This window comes from Daucus carota, chromosome 8 (genome assembly GCF_001625215.2).
Source record: "Daucus carota subsp. sativus chromosome 8, DH1 v3.0, whole genome shotgun sequence".
Taxonomy (NCBI): Eukaryota; Viridiplantae; Streptophyta; class Magnoliopsida; order Apiales; family Apiaceae; genus Daucus; species Daucus carota.
The window spans coordinates 2586124-2606219 of record NC_030388.2 but is presented as its reverse complement, the minus strand read 5'-3'; the positions used below and the strand labels follow the sequence as shown (position 1 = coordinate 2606219).

At 30.5% G+C, this 20096-nt stretch overlaps 1 protein-coding gene across 2 annotated transcripts; it reads right to left on the bottom strand.

Moving 5' to 3' along the window:
- Positions 1–483: 483 nt before the first annotated feature.
- On the bottom strand, positions 484–18088 carry LOC108199516 (peroxisomal fatty acid beta-oxidation multifunctional protein AIM1). 2 transcript variants are annotated; one of them, XM_064082739.1, is made up of 18 exons: positions 17967–18088; positions 8004–8075; positions 7851–7913; positions 7711–7767; positions 7530–7597; positions 7346–7427; positions 7192–7247; positions 6451–6753; positions 6221–6307; positions 5637–5811; positions 5318–5439; positions 4963–5126; positions 4037–4291; positions 3555–3676; positions 3356–3477; positions 3064–3212; positions 1957–2095; positions 484–735 (listed from the first exon to the last, which is right to left on the bottom strand). In XM_064082739.1, the coding sequence occupies exons 1-18, from the start codon at positions 18058–18060 to the stop codon at positions 694–696; spliced, it is 2172 nt and encodes a 723-aa protein (XP_063938809.1). In that variant the 5' UTR covers positions 18061–18088; the 3' UTR covers positions 484–693. The 2 variants fall into 2 exon arrangements, with proteins under 2 accessions (XP_063938809.1, XP_017222842.1); XM_017367353.2 differs by lacking the exon at positions 17967–18088 and adding an exon at positions 8356–8541.
- Positions 18089–20096: the final 2008 nt, after the last annotated feature.

Genomic DNA, 20096 nt, shown 5'->3' with positions numbered 1-20096 from the left:
AGCTATAGCTATTGTTATAATTTAGCACTAAAAAGTGTTTTTTAGTGCTAAAATAGAACTTCAACTCCGATGCTAGATGCATTTTGCATCTAAATAATTCCAAATTTATGTAACTTTAGTCCCTCTCACCTAAACTTTATTTAAAGTTTACCACTATACATACCAATTGTAGTTAGTTGATGATGTGGCATGGATGCATAAATGCATCCTTGGTTTCAAATTTAGAACCAAGGATGCATATTTGCATCCAAATATAGAACCCCATTGGAGTTGAGATTTTTAGCATTTAATTTCAAATTATAGAAATGACACCACTTATAATATTGCATTGGACTTGCTCTTACACATTGGGGTATATTGAGGTTTGCACCAGCTGGTGTCTGAAATTTATATAAACATAATCCTGTATTAATATTTCGATAAACAGTAGATACATCATTTATAGGAAAGATTAAGGACAACGGAAACATCAATACAGCAAGGTGTAAATAATTTTGCAGTAATAATTTTTAACGTAATTGCAGTTGATACAAATAATTCCAAGTCTGGAGCAAATAAATATAAATGTAAGCTTTCTAAAAAACAACACAAGATGCTTCTCTCTTTATCTTTGCAGGCACCATAAAAACTTCTTTATTTATGAGTACTCAAAATGCTGTTCTCCCCCAACGACTAGTGATGTAGATGAGTTTCTTATAGACGGGACTTCGATGTTGAGGATGAAGCTGGTGCACTCTGCATAGAGAGAAAAGTATGAGAAGTCTGGATGCAAGAAGAAGAAGATAAAGAGCAGCTAAATTAGCCAAGGAATCATCGACCCCTTTGAGCATATCATTAAGAACAAAAAGTATACCGAACAGTTCATAAACTGAAACATCAGAGTACATAAGCAAGTTTAACATACACTTCACAAGTTTGTTTCTATATAACATGATGCTAGTCTAGAGCATCAATCTTCATTCTATATACTAAAACAAAGAACAAGCTTTACGTGTGTCACTCTCACATTTAATTTGATACATGTGTTTCTCTCAAATTTTTAATGTACTTGTGTCATCTCTTCCTTTAAAGTTGTTGCTTAGGTGTACTTATTTAATTAATTCATTCTCTCTTTCATTTTCTCACCTCCCACTAAATCTCTTGCCTCTTCATTTCATTATAGACTCAAAACTAATTCTCTCTCTCTCTCTTTTTGTTAAGAGCTCACACTAATCTCTCCATTTCATATTTAGCTTTGTTATCTTTTATCAATATATTATATAAAAGTACTCATTAATTTATTTTATATCTATAAAAGTGATACTTTTTTATTAATAATATTTAAATTTTGTGATATACTATTTTATTTTATCATATGTTTATATGTATGTTCTATATTTTTATTAACACATTCAAAATAGTATGAAATATATAAATCAAAATATTTAATTAATCATGTAAAACTAAATTATTTTATCCAAGTAATACTCCCTCTATTTTAAAATATAGGTCGTTTGACTTTTTAGCACACATTTCTAAGTTCTTTGACCATGTAGTAAAAAACATTATTTTTAAAATTTTCTTTTCTGAATTATAAAATCAACCATATAGTTTTATTCAAGAAAGGAAAACTTAAAAGATAATGATTTTAACTATGCGGTCAAAGAATTTAGAAATATGTGTCAAAAAGTCAAACGACCTATATTTTAAAAAAGGGGGAGTAGTAATTGAAGTTATAAATTTAATATATTATAAAAATATAAATATCAAGACATATATATTGTTTAATATATATAAGGTACATCATTAATCTCATTAATATATAACCGGGCATCCCCCGGGAATAATCTAGTATACTAACCAGTAACTACACAGAACATGTATTTAGAGAAGAATTTGAGAAATATTACCAACACAAAAATAATATTCTACATTAAAGTTTAGAACACAGAGAGATGAAAAGTAAAGAATAGTTACCAATGGTACGCCTCTTGTTGCTCTTTCTTCCAAATATCTTGATGGTTTATAGAAACCACCATATACTTCTTCCCACTTCTTTAGACTTGCATATATGTGTTTAGGTCCAACTGTGTCTGCCCAAAACACAATCCCACCACTGCCAAGTTGCCAACAATATGTTGATAAGTCAAGATATAAGCATTTTTATTAGACTAATAAAAGCATTGAAAGAAAAGTACTTCAGTTCTAAACACAATAAATAAGTATGGTCTCTATGGACAAGCAAAATAGTGCCAACAATTTACGACCAATGAAAATGAGGTGGGTAATTCGCATTTTTCCATTTCAAAATGCACTTTGCAGTTAAACTTAATTGCATATGAATCTGCAGGCATGTGAGTACTAATAATGAACTTCTACTGCATCATCAAAGTACAGTATGATGACTGATTGATATTCTTCCCAAAGCAATTCCGCCCATCTCTTAAGGTCGAAATATAATAGGAACTGAGAGTAAATATACTGACATCAAACAAACTTGGCCTCCACCAGGTATGGACTTTTTGACCTTTTTCTGCCACATCTACGATATATATATAATCATTAAAAAAATCAAGAGGCATACAAATAATGGTTTTGTAAGGTGATTTTCCCTTCACGCTGAACCTCAAGTAAAAATTGAAACAATACTGGCCTTAGTACAGTAAATGTGATTTCCTAACTAACAAAAAGCTGTGGACTTGGTAGGAGGCAAGTTAAACCCCCAACCAACAAAGTACAAATAAGAAAGGAAATAAATCAATTAAAACAGGTTTGTCCTAACATAACATCCATTAGCTGTTCTAATTTAAATATTAGTTGCTATATAGTTATATTGCCAATTTGCATCAAGTATTACTTTGAACCAAAACAACAAAATGGAAACCAATAATTGAATCATTTTTAACACAGCATAGAAACATGACAGTAAAGTATTTTAAGGTGCAACTAAAACAAGAATAAAGAATATTCATCACATTTTATAATACATTCTGCCAATCAGATATTCATTAAAAGAATGACAATTTCACAGAAGAATCTAGCAAGAATGAACTAGGAGAAGTGCTATTATGTTCCAGCACTCACCGATAAGAGGGAAAACTCATCCCAAGGACAGATGCGACGTCAAGGTCAGATGCACGAACAACAAATCCTTCGTCGAGAACACGACAAGCCTCATTCACAACTGGAAAGAGGATCATCTCCACAACTTCTTTGTCAGTGATTGTTATAGGCTGCCACATAAGTTACACATCAATAACTATTTCTGATTCAAGTACAATCTACATTGCTTACATAAGTAAACAGTAATGGCCATCAGTCATCAACATAAAGAAATATCATAACAGAACATCAGTCTGACACTGCAGAAACATACCTTTCCTTTGGGCATAATATTTGTGGTCCTTCTAGACTCCTCTATAATTGGTAGTACTGAAGAATCTGGTTTTGGTTTGCTTCCCTTCTGATAAATGTAGTATCCCTTTCCATTATTCTTACCTGTGAAATTTATGTCAGGAACAAAGATGCACAAACAGAAAAAGAACTAAAACAAAAGAGGATATAGTTGCAATTACCATTGCGTCCGTCTTTCATCATAAGGTCAACCAAAGGCGACCTGAATGTGCGATCAGGAAAAGCATCTGCAAATATCTTTGATACAGCAACCGCTACACCATATCCAGCTAAATCCTGAAGCCTGCAAGTATTATGGAAAAAATTTAGAGATCTTTACCCATTTTATCCTTACAAAGAGGACATATGCATGAATAACAAATATCATTGATTATAAATCACACTTAAATTAAAAAATCACTTCAACAAAATTCTGCCAGATAATATCTTGCATATCACAGAATTTGCATAATATTTCCTAAAGACTGTCATGTAGGACCCCAGTCCCCACATGCCAATATCCGAGCATGATCATGCTGTATTTCTGTCATCTTACCTCTACATTTACATCTGGGTGCGCGCGCACACACACACACATTTTTTCTGTACAAGCCAAAGAAAATATCCAATTGAATAATTTGATATTGAAAGAGAAGAACATTACTGAAATGGACCCATGGGCAGACCAAAGCTGCTGATCAATCTGTCAACTCTGAAAACATCTACTCCTAAGTTGACTAAGATATGTGCACTCTGGGTGTATGGAAAAAAGGTCCGGTTTACAGCAAATCCTGCACAGTTTCCCACCACAACAGGAACTTTTTTAATGGCTTTGCCAACTGCCATAAGGTCAAGAACTACTTGCGCAGAAGTTTTCTCCGTCCGTACAATCTCCAGAAGGGGCATCACATGGGCAGGACTGTTCAGTATGAAATAATATTAGTACAGAAAATAAAACATCACTATAAAGCTTTATATAAACATTTTTGGAGTCATGACGCATCTAATAAGTAAAAAAAAAAACAGAGAAGAAACACCCAAGATGCTTTTTATTAGTTGTGGAAGGGACAAAAAAATTACATTAGTTGGATAATTATGAACCTTTCAGAAGAAAATAAACAAGACAAACTTTTAAGTTTGAAATAACTAATTTATTTATCATCAATTGCCAATACAAACAACTAGGCAGACAAGGCAAAATACTTGTTTTGTTATATGCTATAGCGATGATATGATCTTTAATCAAGCACAAAATATATTTGTGACTCGGCTAAAAGTGTAGCATAATTTTAACGTTTTTTGCCCAAAATAATTGTCAAATTGTCCATGCCCATGTCCAAGTGTCGAGTTTCTGACAAGGGTACTCAAGGCAAATGAAGAGTCCCAGTAACAAAGCAAAATATAACTACGAAGTACTGTTAAAAAATTTTGACTGAAAAAATGACACCAGACAAATAAAACTACACCTCCTTACCTCAGCATATAAAAGATTGCTACAGCAATTCGCAGTTTGCACTTATTCTCCAAGGGAAACAGTATATTGCAAAAGCTTACAATCTGCTTAAAAGGAAGAGGTTATATAAAACTAACCTAAAAAAGTGGGCCCCCACTATCCTGTCTTGTGACCGTGTATTTTCTCCAATTATGTTGAGGTCGATTGTTGAAGTGTTGGATGCCAAAATGCAGTGGGGAGGACAAGCTTTCTCAATCTCACTAAATATCTTTTGTTTTAGTGGAATACTTTCTATGACAGCCTGCAATCATATGGTACTAGTGCTAATTTATATTTGTACAGAATACAAAATGCACAACTAAGCAGAAAACTTAAACATTCACAACTTCATGAAATCCAAGCAAGTTGACAAAATAATGAAAACTGTAACGACTATTAGGGAATTAGATGTAGACTTATATTACAGTCCAATTATAATAAAATGAAGCACACCTCGATGACCATATCTACATCTTTGAATTCTGAATAGTCCAATACACCTTTGAGCAATGATAAAGCTTTTTCTGCTTTATCCTTTGTCAACTTTTTCCTTGCTACCAACCCTTGAACATTAGCTGTCAAATAAAGAACATAATAATAAATAAACAAATAAATAAATACAAATGCAGTATCCTTGATGCCTGGCACAGTTTAAAAGGTGTGAAAACTGAAATGTATGCATGTAGTCTTTATTAATTTGTGCACAAGTATAAAATTGAAATTGTCCACTCAGCATAGAAGTGAAAAATAATTCATCAGTTTCACTAATCACCTTCAATCATTTTTATTCCTTTTTGAAGAAATTCAGAATTGACTTCCTTAAGAACAACAAATATGTTGCTCAATATAAGAGCTGTAGCTATGCCTGAACCCATGAGACCACCACCGATAACAGCAACTTTCTTTACAGGCTTTGGTTTGAGCCCAATGTCAGTAACATTAGGTACCTGACAACATAAGACCCCAGGTCATCGTACAGAAATCTGAATAGATAAAAATACAAAGACAAAAACAAAACATGCAAACCGAAATACAGGCTCTAGGAATCTTAACAGAGATTTCTGAATACCTAATGAGGATTACGATGGGTTAACATGCATTTAATCAACATTCTAATTTTTAGTTCAGCATGAAGGAAAATATAGGGGCAATAGATCCGTAAGAAGTCTGGTGTTTCTCTAGTTAGGAACAAGAGCTAAGTTAACTGTCAGTTCGAGTTTAAAGCTCGTACTCAATTTTAACAGTCATTTGAAATCCACAAAGATAAGATCAAAGTGAAAAGGCCAAAGACAAATATATAGAGGTCCTTGTGCTTTATGACACGATACTATATCAATTTTTTTACAAGTAATGTACCTTAGATGTTGCACGTTGAGCAAAAAAAGCATGAACCAGACCTTTGGCAGTGCCTGTTAGCACCAGATCCTTAAACACTTCAGTCTCCTGCAAAAAGTATTTGATAGATATTTAGCTTGCATATGAATTGAATTCGTAAGACTTCCCAAATTCAACCAGTGATGACTGAACATTTATAATATTTTCCAGAGGGGAATAACTATCTAGTAGAAAAGCATTAGTAATATTACCTTCAAAACCCCACTATATCCTCCATTAACTACCCCATCATGCATTACATCAAGGCATGCCTGATGCTGAGGCATGTTTGGAGCAGTTCGTTTGGCTTGTTCTCTTGCAAGTTTAATTATTTCATTTGCTTCTGAAAGAGAACCAAGTTTATCTGTCCTTTGAAGAGAACTTATCCAAGGTTTGCGCCTGTCTGCAATGTCTAAGGCCCACTGTCGAGATACTTTGAGCAAATCTTCAGGGGACACAATGGCATCAATAAGTCCTAGCTTCTTTCCTTCTTCAGACAGTATAGATTTAGAATACTGCAAAAGGACTTTTATCATTTACAATCTATATGAATGCACAGATAACTTTAATAGCGGTATCTGTAACCAAACCAGCAAAATAGTTCTTTTATAAGGTTTTTGTTATGTTTCCTTTTCACTTCCCGATCCCTTTAATTCCACACGACTCAACTCATACTACCCAAATAGTTTGTGATAAAAAGCCAAAAGGTATAGCTGAGGAGTTTAACCTGTATAAGATTTTAAGTGACTGACAATCTAGCATCTGCTAACAAATAAAACTGTATTCTAGTTTAGATTATGAATGCACATGGGATTCTTTTAAACAAAATTTGGCATATTCCATTACCAAACAAGTTAAAGGTACACCTAATGATGTTCCTGAAGACTTGGAAAAAAAATTATAACTCCTTAATTAAAAGTTTATTCTCAACATAACAGGAAAGGGAGGCTTACCAGCATCATTTCAATTGCCTTTGGCAGTCCAACAAGCCTGGGAAGCCGTTGTGTACCTGAAGCAATGATAATAATGTTAGCTGCTCGAAATATAACACTTAATTCCTTTATAAGAATGAATAAATACACACACACACACACACAGCAATTGCACCTCCAAATCCAGGTATGATTCCAAGTGTCAACTCAGGCAAACCTAGTTGAGCTCTAGGTGCTGCAATACGTGCATGGCATCCCTAGGTAGAGCAAATACGCGATCATGTTATGTTATGGACAAAATTATTACAGACAAGACTGAATTATTAAACAATCTGTTATCATATCCAAAAGTTACAAACCAGAGCCAATTCCAAGCCACCTCCAAGTGCAAGTCCTTGTACAGCAGCAACGACAGGTTTTTTCGCATCTGAATCAACAAATTCACATCAACATTACCTCCATACTACAATTCATCCTCATCACCATTCAAATCAGCACAATCAAATAAATTATAACAAAAAAATACGACAGTGTAAATACCTTCAATCGTGTTAACCACAAGATCAACAGACACATCAGGTAATCGAGACCGATCGCCTATCAATCCAATACAAATGAGAATGAGTTCTGATCACAATCAAGCTTTATTATATTACAACTATCTCAACTAATCAACGTACCAGTTTTATGAACAATTTGGAAAACATTTATATCAAATCCTCCCGAAAACCTTCCTCCTCCACCTACAAGTCAAAATTCATCATCAAACAACTCAAATCACAACACTCTCAACACTCAAACAACCTAAAATCAGCTCAATTATCGAGAATTACCGGTTAGCACAATAGCTTTCACATCATCTCTTCTCGTAGCTTCCGCGAATTTCTCCTTCAATCCAGCCAAAACTAAAAACAAAACATCTAATCAACACCAAAAAAACACAACGAATCACAACAAACCGATCACAACATCGATATCAAAATCACAACCGATACGTAACAGTTATTACATACACAAAACCAGCACATCAAAAAGTCAACAACAGAGTCAAATCAACTGATCAAAACTAAAACAATACACACACACATAGCTTATCTAAAGAATCAGTAATAACAAGCATAAATTGACTAGAAATGAAATGAAAGTAATCGATAGATAGAAAAAGCTGTGTGCATAGGTGATTACTTGGAAGCGCCAAAGCGTTGACGGGAGGATTGTGAATAGTGATGACCGCGACGGCGTCGTTTCCGACCTCCATCGTGACATGAGGCTCCGCCATTATAATGCAAATGAGTGAGAAAAATCGTTGAAAATCAGCTTTTAAGTCGAAAAGAGATATCAGAGGGAGATGAAGAGCCGTGCAGTATGTACCCTCAGCTCCTTGTCCGTATTTATATTATTATTTCCCTAAGTCTGGATTTTTTAACGTATATTCAAATATTTTAATTTTACAGTTAAAATAATTATTTACTTGATATTATATATATTCTCTCCAGCCACTAAATTTTATATAGTTTCTTTATATCAATTTATACATATTTTAAGATTTTATAAATTATTAGTTTATAACCTTTCTTATAATTTTTTTGTTTTTATATCAAAAAGAACTTTGTGTTCAAATAAAAATGTAATTATTAAAATTTTATTTTAAAAAACTTGTTTAAATAATTCAAAAACAATAGATTTTATAAAAAATTTAAATGTGCGCAAAGACATCTACATTCTGCTTATAATTATAATATATTCTCAGTCCACTTCATTTCTTTATATAATTAAGAAGTTTTTATTAATTTTTTATATTTCAAAATTTAAGAAAAAAATAAAATTTTATGATATAAAAATTTTTCTTACTTGTTACGTCTATTCATATCAATCGATGTATTAATTAAATATTAATATATCACATCATTCATGAAATTAATAATTTCTTAACGCTAAAACAGGTTTTATTTATAAAATGAAATTTTAAACATTATCTTAATGATCGAGTCAAAACTATTGAAAATAATAGAAGACCGGTGAACATTTAGAAAACATGTGTTAATGTGAACGATCGATAAGGGGCGTGAACGTCAAATGGGTTAATGCGAAAAAGTTAGATAGTGAGGCTGTCAAAGGAGACTTCTGAAAGTTGGTGGAACAACTGAACAAGTGTGTTAGCTTAAAATATTCACACACGATATACAAACACTTTGGAGGAAATAAACATTTATATAATAATTGAGACTTACACAAATTGTGAATTAGAGGTGTTTTGGTAACCGGAATCAGGCATGGAGTTTTTCCGAGTTTTCTCATTTCAAACCGGTGTTTGATCGAAAAAAATCAAAATTTTCAGACCCTTACTTTAAACCTGTAAGATATGTGTTTTTGATATCGGAGGTGGATATGAGATATAGGTATGAGAAGCATTCATTTTTAATTTTTTTTGTTTTTATTTAAGTAATGAAATATTAATATTTGAAACAAAATTAAATTAATGATGTAAAATATATATCAATAATAATTTTATTTAATATTTTTAATTAATACGAGTATTAATTAATAATTTATTTCTTAGAAAAATTATATTTATTGATTCCAGCACACAACCACACACACAATATCTGATATATGATACCTCAAACCCGTATCAGTTTAATCATATTACTCATCCCAACCTCATACCACTTATTTATGAGTATAAATTTTCCGACCAAAGAATCCCTAATTTAGATACTTTAATCTTTTAATTTTTTATTTTGATAATATTTTTTTTTCATAATTCATACTAATAGCATTAATATTAAAACGCGAGTTGGCTTTAAAACAAAATAGCACAACTCGAGGAAACATCATTTTGATAATATTTAGTTAGTAAAAGTAACCGTGTTCGATGTTTAAAAGTTATAATATCTAAAACAAAGAATAATAATTAATTAATTATTGTAATATTTATACACAAACCTACAAAAATAAATGAGGAATAACTATTTTTATCAACAAATGTACCCGAACATTATGTCAGGTCCATTTTTGTAGTTAACCGATTTATGTTATGGGTCCATGACTCCATATTTATAATGCCACGGAAAGTTGGTATGAATAACTGGATTAATTTTGGTGTTATTCACCATTGTACGACTATTTTAGTTCACATTTGATTGGCGGCCTGTTGAAAGTTGTTGGAGGCATGCAGTGAAGAGAGGTTTACAATAACGTATTATCCTAAAAAATGGGTAATTCTTCACAATTATTTAAATAAATTAAATATTATTATTTGATTAATCATTTGATTAATCTTTTTAATACGTTAATTATTTGATTTTTTTGAGAAAATACATTAATTATTCGATTAATTCTGTTTCATATTTTCATCGATTTTGTCTGTTTACTCTTTACTACCGTTTAGAAGACTGTTTAGGGAATAATTTTATATTATAGGTTATTAAAAATAAATTTGATAAATATTTATTTGAATAATATATTAAATTTTGTTAAAAAAATTCAGTAAATTCAAGAAATACAACTTATCAACTTCAAATTTTAAGTTACTTTCTAGTTTTGTTCTAATTTTAAATTACATGAATAAATATTTTTGAGTTCTAAGTTGGAATAATCAAAATTTGATATGAAAGACGAAAAAACGTGCGTATATATAAAAAAAATATTTTGTAGAGTGAAAATCTTTTTCATTTTCCTGTTAGGTGGGGAGATTATTTTGAAAGTTCCGACTTCCGATCATGACTCACCTACTCAAACTGAACTGACGATTGACTTTGTAGTGTCATTTCATGACCATTGACCCATGTACCATGTTTATATATACAGTCGAAACTCTTTAAATTAATACGCGGTAAATTAATAAACTCTGAAAATAATAAATTTGTCCAATCTCAACTTGGGCCAATGTAAAAAATAAAAAAACTCGATAGAATAATAAGATAATAATTTCCTTGGAGATCCTCAGCTCCTTGTCCGTATTTATATTATTTCCCTAAGTCTAGATTTTTTAACGTATATTCAAATATTTTAATTTTACAGTTAGAATAATTATTTACTTGATATTATATATATTCTCTCCGGCCACTATATTTTATATAGTTTCTTTATGTTAATTTTTACATATTTTTAGATTTTATAAAATATATGATTATAACCTTTTTATATTTTCTTTGTTTTTATTCCAAAAAGAGCTTTGTGTTCAAATAAAAATTTAATTATCAAAATTTTATTTTAAAAAGCTTTTTAAATAATTTTAAAAAAATTAGATTTGATAAATTTTTTAAACTGTGTGCAAAGACATCTACATTCTGCTAGGACAGAAAAATTATATATTCAAACACAATATACAAAGACTTTGGAGGAAATAAACATTTATATAATAATTGGGACGTACTCGAATTGTGAATTATTAATGAGCCTATGCGAGAATTAGCAGTTGGTGGTTAGCTATTGAATTACCTGTTTTGATTAGCTAATTAAAATAGATGTTTTGATTAGCGGATTGAATTAGCGATTTAATCTAAAACTGTTTGGTAAATAGCTGTTTGCTTAGTTTTTTATGACACATATCAAATCCTCTAACCCAAAAAGAAACTCCTCAAAATAATTTTTTGAAATTAGCATATTGAGCTCAAACCTCTGTTTCAATCCGCTAACTACCAAACATTAATATTAACGATAACAATACCAGATTGAAATGATCAAAACTCTAAATCATCCTGAACCTCTAATTTTATCTCAAACCTATAACTTCCAAAAAGAGCCTATTTCTAATTTTTCGAACAAAGAATCTGTATTTTAGATACTTTAATCTTTTAAATTTTCATTTTGATAGTATTTAGTGCGTAAAAGTAACTGTATTCAATGTTTAAAAGGTATATTATCTAAAACATATAGAATAATAAGTAATTCATTACAGTAATGTGTTTTACCCGTGCTAGGTGCTACGCACCGAATGATTATTTTTATAAAATAAAAATAAATTTGTATACTTATAAATTCAAGTATATATTGTGTTATCATTTATATAATTTTATTACATAATATAGGTATAATTTTTTTAAGAAAATAATATTATTTCTTAAATACTCTGATCAACACCCTCGTATTATATGAAATGAAATAACCATATTTTCTTTTCGGGTTAATTATCAAATAGAGCACTGACTTCACCCCGATATATCATCTGTAACACCCGCGAAATTTAGTACTCGTTTAAAGCATTGATTTCACTAATTAACTAAGCCTGTTAACTTTTTAAAATGAAAACGTTAAAATAGACGGAAACCGTTAACGTCGTCTACGTGTACAATGACGAGGCAACGCGCGCATAGTGATTGGGCAACAGCTGTAAGAGTCAAATATAAGTCAATTAACACAGTTTAAAGAATAAAAACAAAACAAAATTAAAAAGTAAAAACAAAACAAAATAAAGAAAACACACTAAACGACGTAAACCCTTAACCCTCTGTGAGAGCTCGGAGAATCAAAGCCCTAACCCCTTTGGGAGAGATTGGTGAATCGAAGCGGCGAAACGAAGATAACAGCAATCCATTGCAGCCTGAGTTGAAAGGTATGTATTTTTTCACCTCTGTGATCATATCGTTCATCATATCCATTATGACTGTTCATATCGTGATGCATGTATATATGTAGTGTTGGGTTGTAATCATATGTTTACATTATTTTGCTTTCAGTATGGTTAAAATTGATGTGTATGTGCATCATCGGGGTTTTTTTGCACGCCCACCCGATGGGACTGTGACATATGTTGGGGGGGTAGTTGATAACTTGGTGGAGGATACTGAGACCATGGCTTTTAGTGATTTGGAGCATTATGCAGTTGCTTTTGACTATTATCGCAGAAATTCTTCTGATGAACTGAGGTCAGTGGCTTCTTCAAGTGAAGATGAGCCAGTTAGGAAGGGGTACATAGGGCCACCACCAACAAATAAAAAAAGAAAAAAGAAGAGTTCAGTGTATAATCCAAATAAATGTAAAGATGTTATTAAGTTCAGTCCTGGAATGAGGTTTGGCTCAATGGATGAATTCAGAAAAGCTGTTAGAGACTATGGAATTTTAGAGAGGAGAGCAATTTTGTTCAATCACAATAATGTGGAAAGGTGTCAAGTTGTTTGTGAGAAGAACTGTCCATTCTACATTTGGTGCAGAAAGCTTCAAAATGAGGAGACTGTTGAAATAAGGACATTGGTTGATCAACACCTCTGCACCAAGCCTTATAAGAACAAGTGATGCCCCTATCACAGGTAAGGGCAAGGAAAAAATGCAGCCGAAGACAAAGCATACAAAGCCTTATCTTAGCCAAACTGCTGCAGAGACTACACAATCTTCACAAACCTCAAAATCAGCTGCTACTTCATCACAGTGCTTGACTGGAAGTGAAGGCAAAAAATTTATGGAAGATCTCAGAGGTCCTTTGAACAATGAGTGGCTACTCAGGTGGCCACCAATCAAGCGTCCAAGTGAAGCAACAACAGATTCACAACATGCTGAAGAAGAAGAGGATGCAGAGCTGCCATTGGATGAAGAAGATGATGAACCCGAAGAACAAACAAGTACTCAGCCAAGGAGGAGCGTAAGGCTGATAGCAAAAACACAGTTTAAATTCACGAACACTCCTGAGACTGCAGTCGATGTTGATGAAGACGATCCATAAGCTGTCACTATGTTCCACATCGTCTACTTTTGCTACTTTGTTTCTGCTATACTTTTATGTTGGTTTATCGCATGATGATCTTTTGAATTTGGTATCAAACTAAATGTTATGTTGCTATCTTATTGCTACTGTGTTTTTTTTGATTTGGTATCAAATTTATGGAGGTGTTTATTGAACAAAGTCTTAGTTTGTTAGTCATTTTCAATTCTATTTACAGGTTTTAATTCTCTAGCAACTCTCCAGGAAATCATTACAAAAAAGTCATAAAATTTGATTAACTTCTTGCATTGACTGCGGCCCAGAAAAAATAATTTTTACTTCAAAAAAGGGGTTAAATGGAGGGTGGAATACGCGCATATATACATAAGCATGCAACTGGGAGCATACGCTGAGGTGGATGTTGAGTCAGATTTTAGCTGACGTGGAGCATACTGCCGTTATATTCATTTTAAAAAGTTAACGGGCTTAGTTAATTAGTGAAATCAATGCTTTAAACGAGTACTAAATTTCGCGGGTGTTACAGATGATATATCGAGGTGAAGTCAGTGCCCTATTTGATAATTAACCCTTTTCTTTTCAATTATATAATAATATTATATATGAATCGACTATCGTTTAGAGATCATGGAATGCAATCACTGCTCCCGGTTTCGGATCCAAAATCTGAATTATCTCAGTTTCATACTGATTCTTGAATTCGCACCGATGTTGATGTAAATTAATTTGTTTTTATGATATGAAATATTGAAAACTAATAAGAGGATAAAAAATGTACATATAAAATTATATTATTGTCAACAATTATGTAATATTTATGTATGAATTTTTTTCTATAGTTTATATGATGATTGGGGAGGCAGTTAGAGAATAGGAACAGGAGCGGAGCGACTAATTTCAGGGCAATAAATTTTTTCAATTTCTCATATTAAATAAAGTAATGTCATATTAAGGTAGATCGGGTCGGGTGGATGCATCCTCTGATATCAATTATTATTATTAATATATAATTTAATTAATTTGTACACAAAAAATCATTTATATCCGCATGATTAGTCTTTGTAGCCATATTTTAGAAAATTTGTATGCACTTAACTTATTTATGAAGTAATATAAATTATAAATTCAATGGACCGTAAAAGTATAAATTTGTAACAAATTCACTTATGTAAATAAGATTTTATTAATTTAAAAAGATAAATATATTTTATTTTTATATCTATTTTAATCACTGACATAATGAAATTTTGTCCTAGTAAATTATAAATCCACTGTGAGATTTCTAATTGATCATTTTGGATGCTAACTTGTGTTTATTTTATATTATTTCTCTCATTATAATTATAAATTTACACTTACAAAAATGATGTTTATATTAGATGAGTATGAATTTAATTTTATATCATATAATACTCAAAAGACCATGTATGTCACGTAACAGATGTTAATATTTTAACCACCGCAACAAAAGAAAACTGTTTTTTTGTCATCAAGTAAATAAAAAGCTCGTTGTTTTCAGTAGGGTGTGGAGACTCGCATAATTTTAAAAAAAATTATTGAATTGATCTAAAATTAGAAATATTGATTAGACATAAAAATTTATGGGTGGACTCGTATAAAATTATATTAATTTTAACAATTATGTAATATTTATGTATAAATTTTTTTATAATATATATGAGAATTGGGGAGCCAGTTAGAGAATGGGACACGAGCGGGCGAATAATTTCAAGGTCATAATGCTTTTCAATTTCCCCTATTAAATAAAGTAACGTTGGGTTAAGGTCGATCAGATCGGGTGGATGAATGCCCTAATATCAGTCGTTATTATTATATTATATAATTTAATTAATATACGCATATTCATTTAATCTGCATAATTGTCTTTGTAGTCATATTTCTGAAAATTTGCATGCACTTAACTTATTTTTGAAATAATATAAATTATTAAATTCAATTGAATATGTCGTAAAAGTGTAAATCTGTCAAAATTCATCTATGTCAATAAATTTTTATGGATTTAGTGAAAATTTTGTCTTAGTAAATTATAAAATCACCGTGAGATTTATGAAAACTGGTCATTCTGGATGCTAACTTGTGTTGATTTTATATTATTTCTTACATTATAATAAAATATTTATAGTAATGAAAACGATGTTATATTAGCTGAGTGTAAATTTAATCTTATAAAATGGAAAATATTTAATTTTATATCATATAATACTTGAAAGACCATAGTCATGTAAAACATGTTAATATTTTAACCACCGGAACATAAAGAAAACTGTTTTTTTTTCCGCCATCAAGTAAATAAAAAGCTCGTTATAATCTGTAGGGTGTGGAGACTCATATAATTTTAAAAAAAGATTTATCAAATTGATCTAAAAATATAAATATTGATTAGTCATATAAAAAATTTCGATATGGACTCTGATTTGTTGTAAAATTATCTAAAGTCAACGAATGGATATCATTAGCCTAAAATAAGGAATGATATTTGATTAGTACTAAATTAAATACTCTTTTTTGATTGGTTAACATCCTAAAATAATTTATTATTTCTTAAATTGAATCGAATTCAATTAAATTTACTTAAAGTAAATCTCAAATTCTATTATTATCTAATTAGATGATTTTTAATTAGATATTGAAAAGGAGTCTAATTAGTTGAGTTATAATCAGATAATGAAAAGGAGTTGATTAATTATATTGTATAATAAAAAATTGTATTGATTAACTCATTATTAACTTGTATGTGGTTAATATTTTGGATAAAATTTAATAGAAGAAAAGTTGGATAATGTATATTATTAGTGCTAAAATAATTCCCTTTTTTTTTCCGATTGGTTAACTATAAAAGGTGGTTGAAGGAAAGTTGAAGAATGAATATGATTGGTCTAAAATTTAGGAATGACTTCTGATTGGTCCAAATAATTCCTATTTTCTGATTGGTTAACTGGTGGTAGAAGGAAAGTTAGAGAATGAATAGCATTGGTCTAAAATTTTGAAATGACTTCTGATTGATTGGTGTAAAATTTTGGAATGACTTGTCCTAAAATAATTCCAATTTTCTGATTGGTTAACAATATAGGGCGGTAGACTCAGGTATTATAACAAAGAGTTAATTACACTTTGTAACCCATAGGTTTGCTCCAAACGTAGTTTGGTACCTGAACTTTAGAACGTGACAATATGCACCCTACACTTAACATTCCCATGCAAGTTGTAATCCCTAATCGCTATTCCGTCCAAATCTGCCGTTAACTCTAACTGTTTGAGAGGTAACAGCGTGTATATTTGTTTCTAACAGCTACTTTACCCTCTGTGACCCTTCAAAATTTATGTATTATATTTTGAAATTATTTCGGAACACACACAACGATGTAAAAAAAATTAAAATAATTTTTAAAATATGTAATTATTTTAAAATTTTAAAATAAGTTACATCGTTTATGTAAAAAAATAAATATTCAGATTTCAAATCTAGATACATATTTTAAAAATTATATTAATTTTTTTACATCGTTGTGTGTGTTCAGAAATAATTTCAAAATATAATACATAATTTTTGAGGGGTCACAAGGGTAAAGTAACTGTTGGAAACTAATATACACGTTGTTATCTCTCAAACAGTTAAAGTTAACGGCAGATTTGGACGGAATAGTGACTAGGGGTTACAACTTGCACGGGAATGTTAAGTGTAGGGTGCATATCGCCACGTTTTAAAGTTCAAGTATTAAATTGCGTTTGGAGCAAACCTATGTTACAAACTGTAATTACCTCAACAACGAAAGATATTTAGACACAAACTTACACAAAATCACAACCGATACATAAAAACTAAAACGATACACACACGTAGCTGTATCTATAAAATCAGTAAGAAAAAGCATAAAAAACTAAGAGTAGTGCTAGGTGCACATAATTGTGTACAGAATTTTTGTACATAATGATGTGGCAAGTGATGTGGTGAATTTTAATTGGGGTGGTTGGTGTAAATGCAGGGGGTCATCCAATTAAAATTCACCACATGTCATTATGTACATGTTTTTGTACACAATTAAAATCCACCACATGTCATAATAATGAAATGAAAGTAACCGATAGATACAAAAAAGTTGTGTGCATAGGTGATTACTTGGAAGCTCTACAACGTTGACGGGAGGATTGTGAATAGTGATGACCGCAACGGCGTCGTTTCCGACCTCCATCGTCACACCAGGCTCCGCCATTATGATGCAAATGAGTGAGAAAAATTGTTGAAAATCAGCTTTTAAGTTGTAACACAAATCAGCTTTTAAGTTGTAACACAGAATCACAGATAGCGGGAGGAGATGAAGAGTCGTGCAGTGTGTATGTACCGGTCTGCTTCTTGTCAGTACTTATGCATATTATTTCCTTAAGTCTGACTTATTCAAAATTTTAATTTTACAATTATAATAATTATTTACTTGATACTATAATATTCTCTTCCTTCCCTCAGTTCTATATAATTTTCTTACTTTGATTTATTAGATATTTAAATATAATTTTATAATTAATGTTTTAAAATCTTTATTTCAGTTTTTAAAAAAATTATTTTAAAAAATTTATCATTAAATTTTTATTTCTTAAAACATTTTCAAGATAATATATTTTATAAAAAATTTATAATATGTGTCAATACGCATACATGGGTCGGGATTGAGAGAATATAATTTTATTATATATATTTACTCAGTCCACTTCTTTGGAATTAATTGAGGTTTTTATTGATTTTTTAAATCTAATTTATAAAAAATAATAAATTTCTATAATTTAAAAGTTAGCTTACAAGTTATTTCCATTTATATTTGTCCATCCATGGATTAAAGATTAATGCATTTCAGCATTTTTGAAATTTCAATAATATTATACTCCCTCCATCTCTCTTATTTATTTACTTTCTTTGTATTGTTCGACACGCATTTTAAGACGAATATAAACATAATTCCATTTTTTTTTTGAAATTGTTCTTTTTCATATAAAAGTTTAGATAATAAATTTTTATTCGGAAGGAAGAAAGTTCAAAATAAGTTATAAAATTTTTTGTTATGTGAACATTAGAATACGTGTCAAGATCTCATCCGCCAATATACAATTGAGTGAGACGGAAGGAGTAACCGGTCCAAAACAGGTTTATTTATAAAATAAAATTTTAATGATCATCTTAATGATCGAGTCTTCTATAAAAAAAAATCTTAATGTTCCAGTCAAAACTATTGAAAAGAAAACAAGACCGGCGAAAATTCAGAAAACATTTGTATGTACTCCCTCCGTCCCAATGAATTGTATACAGTTTTCTTTTTGGGACGTCCCATCAATTGTATACATTGCAAAAGTAGTAAATTTTTATAATATAAAAAATCATTACACCAACTACTTTCTTCCACTATCTCCATTTTATAATAATATAAACACTATTACACCCACTAATTTCCTCCACTATCTCAAATATATCATTAAATATAAATGGGTCTCACCACTATACCCACTTTTCATCTAACTTTACTCATTTCTTACACAATTTCTTGGTCTCCGTGTCCCAGCCATTTGTATACAAATGATTGGGACGGAAGGAGTACTATGTAGGTGGACGATGGATAAGGGGAGTGAACGTCAAATGGGTTAATGTGAAAAAGTTGGGGCTGTCAAAGCCCAGAGGAGACTTTTGAAAGTTGGTAGAATAACTGAACACAAGTGTGTTAGCTTAAATTTAGAAAAAAAAAAAAAAGTTGTGTTAGAGCATCCAAGAGAGATAGTTATAACTGTTAGCTAAAAGTGTAAATATAAATGATTAGGTAAAAATTTGCTGAACCTGTAAGCTTTGTGCTCCAGCAGTGTTAGCTATAATGGTTAGCTATATTTTAAAATTTTGTTATTTTGTTATTTTCACATTCTAATAATTATATTTTTTAATAATAATTACTTATTGTGAATAAGTTTCTTGAATGACTTTCTTATAAATACAGTTAAATAAATATTTTATATAAAAATAATAAATAAATTATTTTCTGAATTTATTCTAATTAATTGAAATGATATTATCATTTAAAAATCTATTATTTGACTATTTTCATATTTTAATAGCTAAATTTCACATAGTAGTTATGTATTGTAAATAAAATTAATAAATAAATTATTTTCTGAATTTAATCAAGTGAAGCTTTTTTACAAGAATATATGTTATTAAATTAATTAAAATTTTATTTTAATTTTATAAATTTAAAAATTAGGTACCAACAAATGT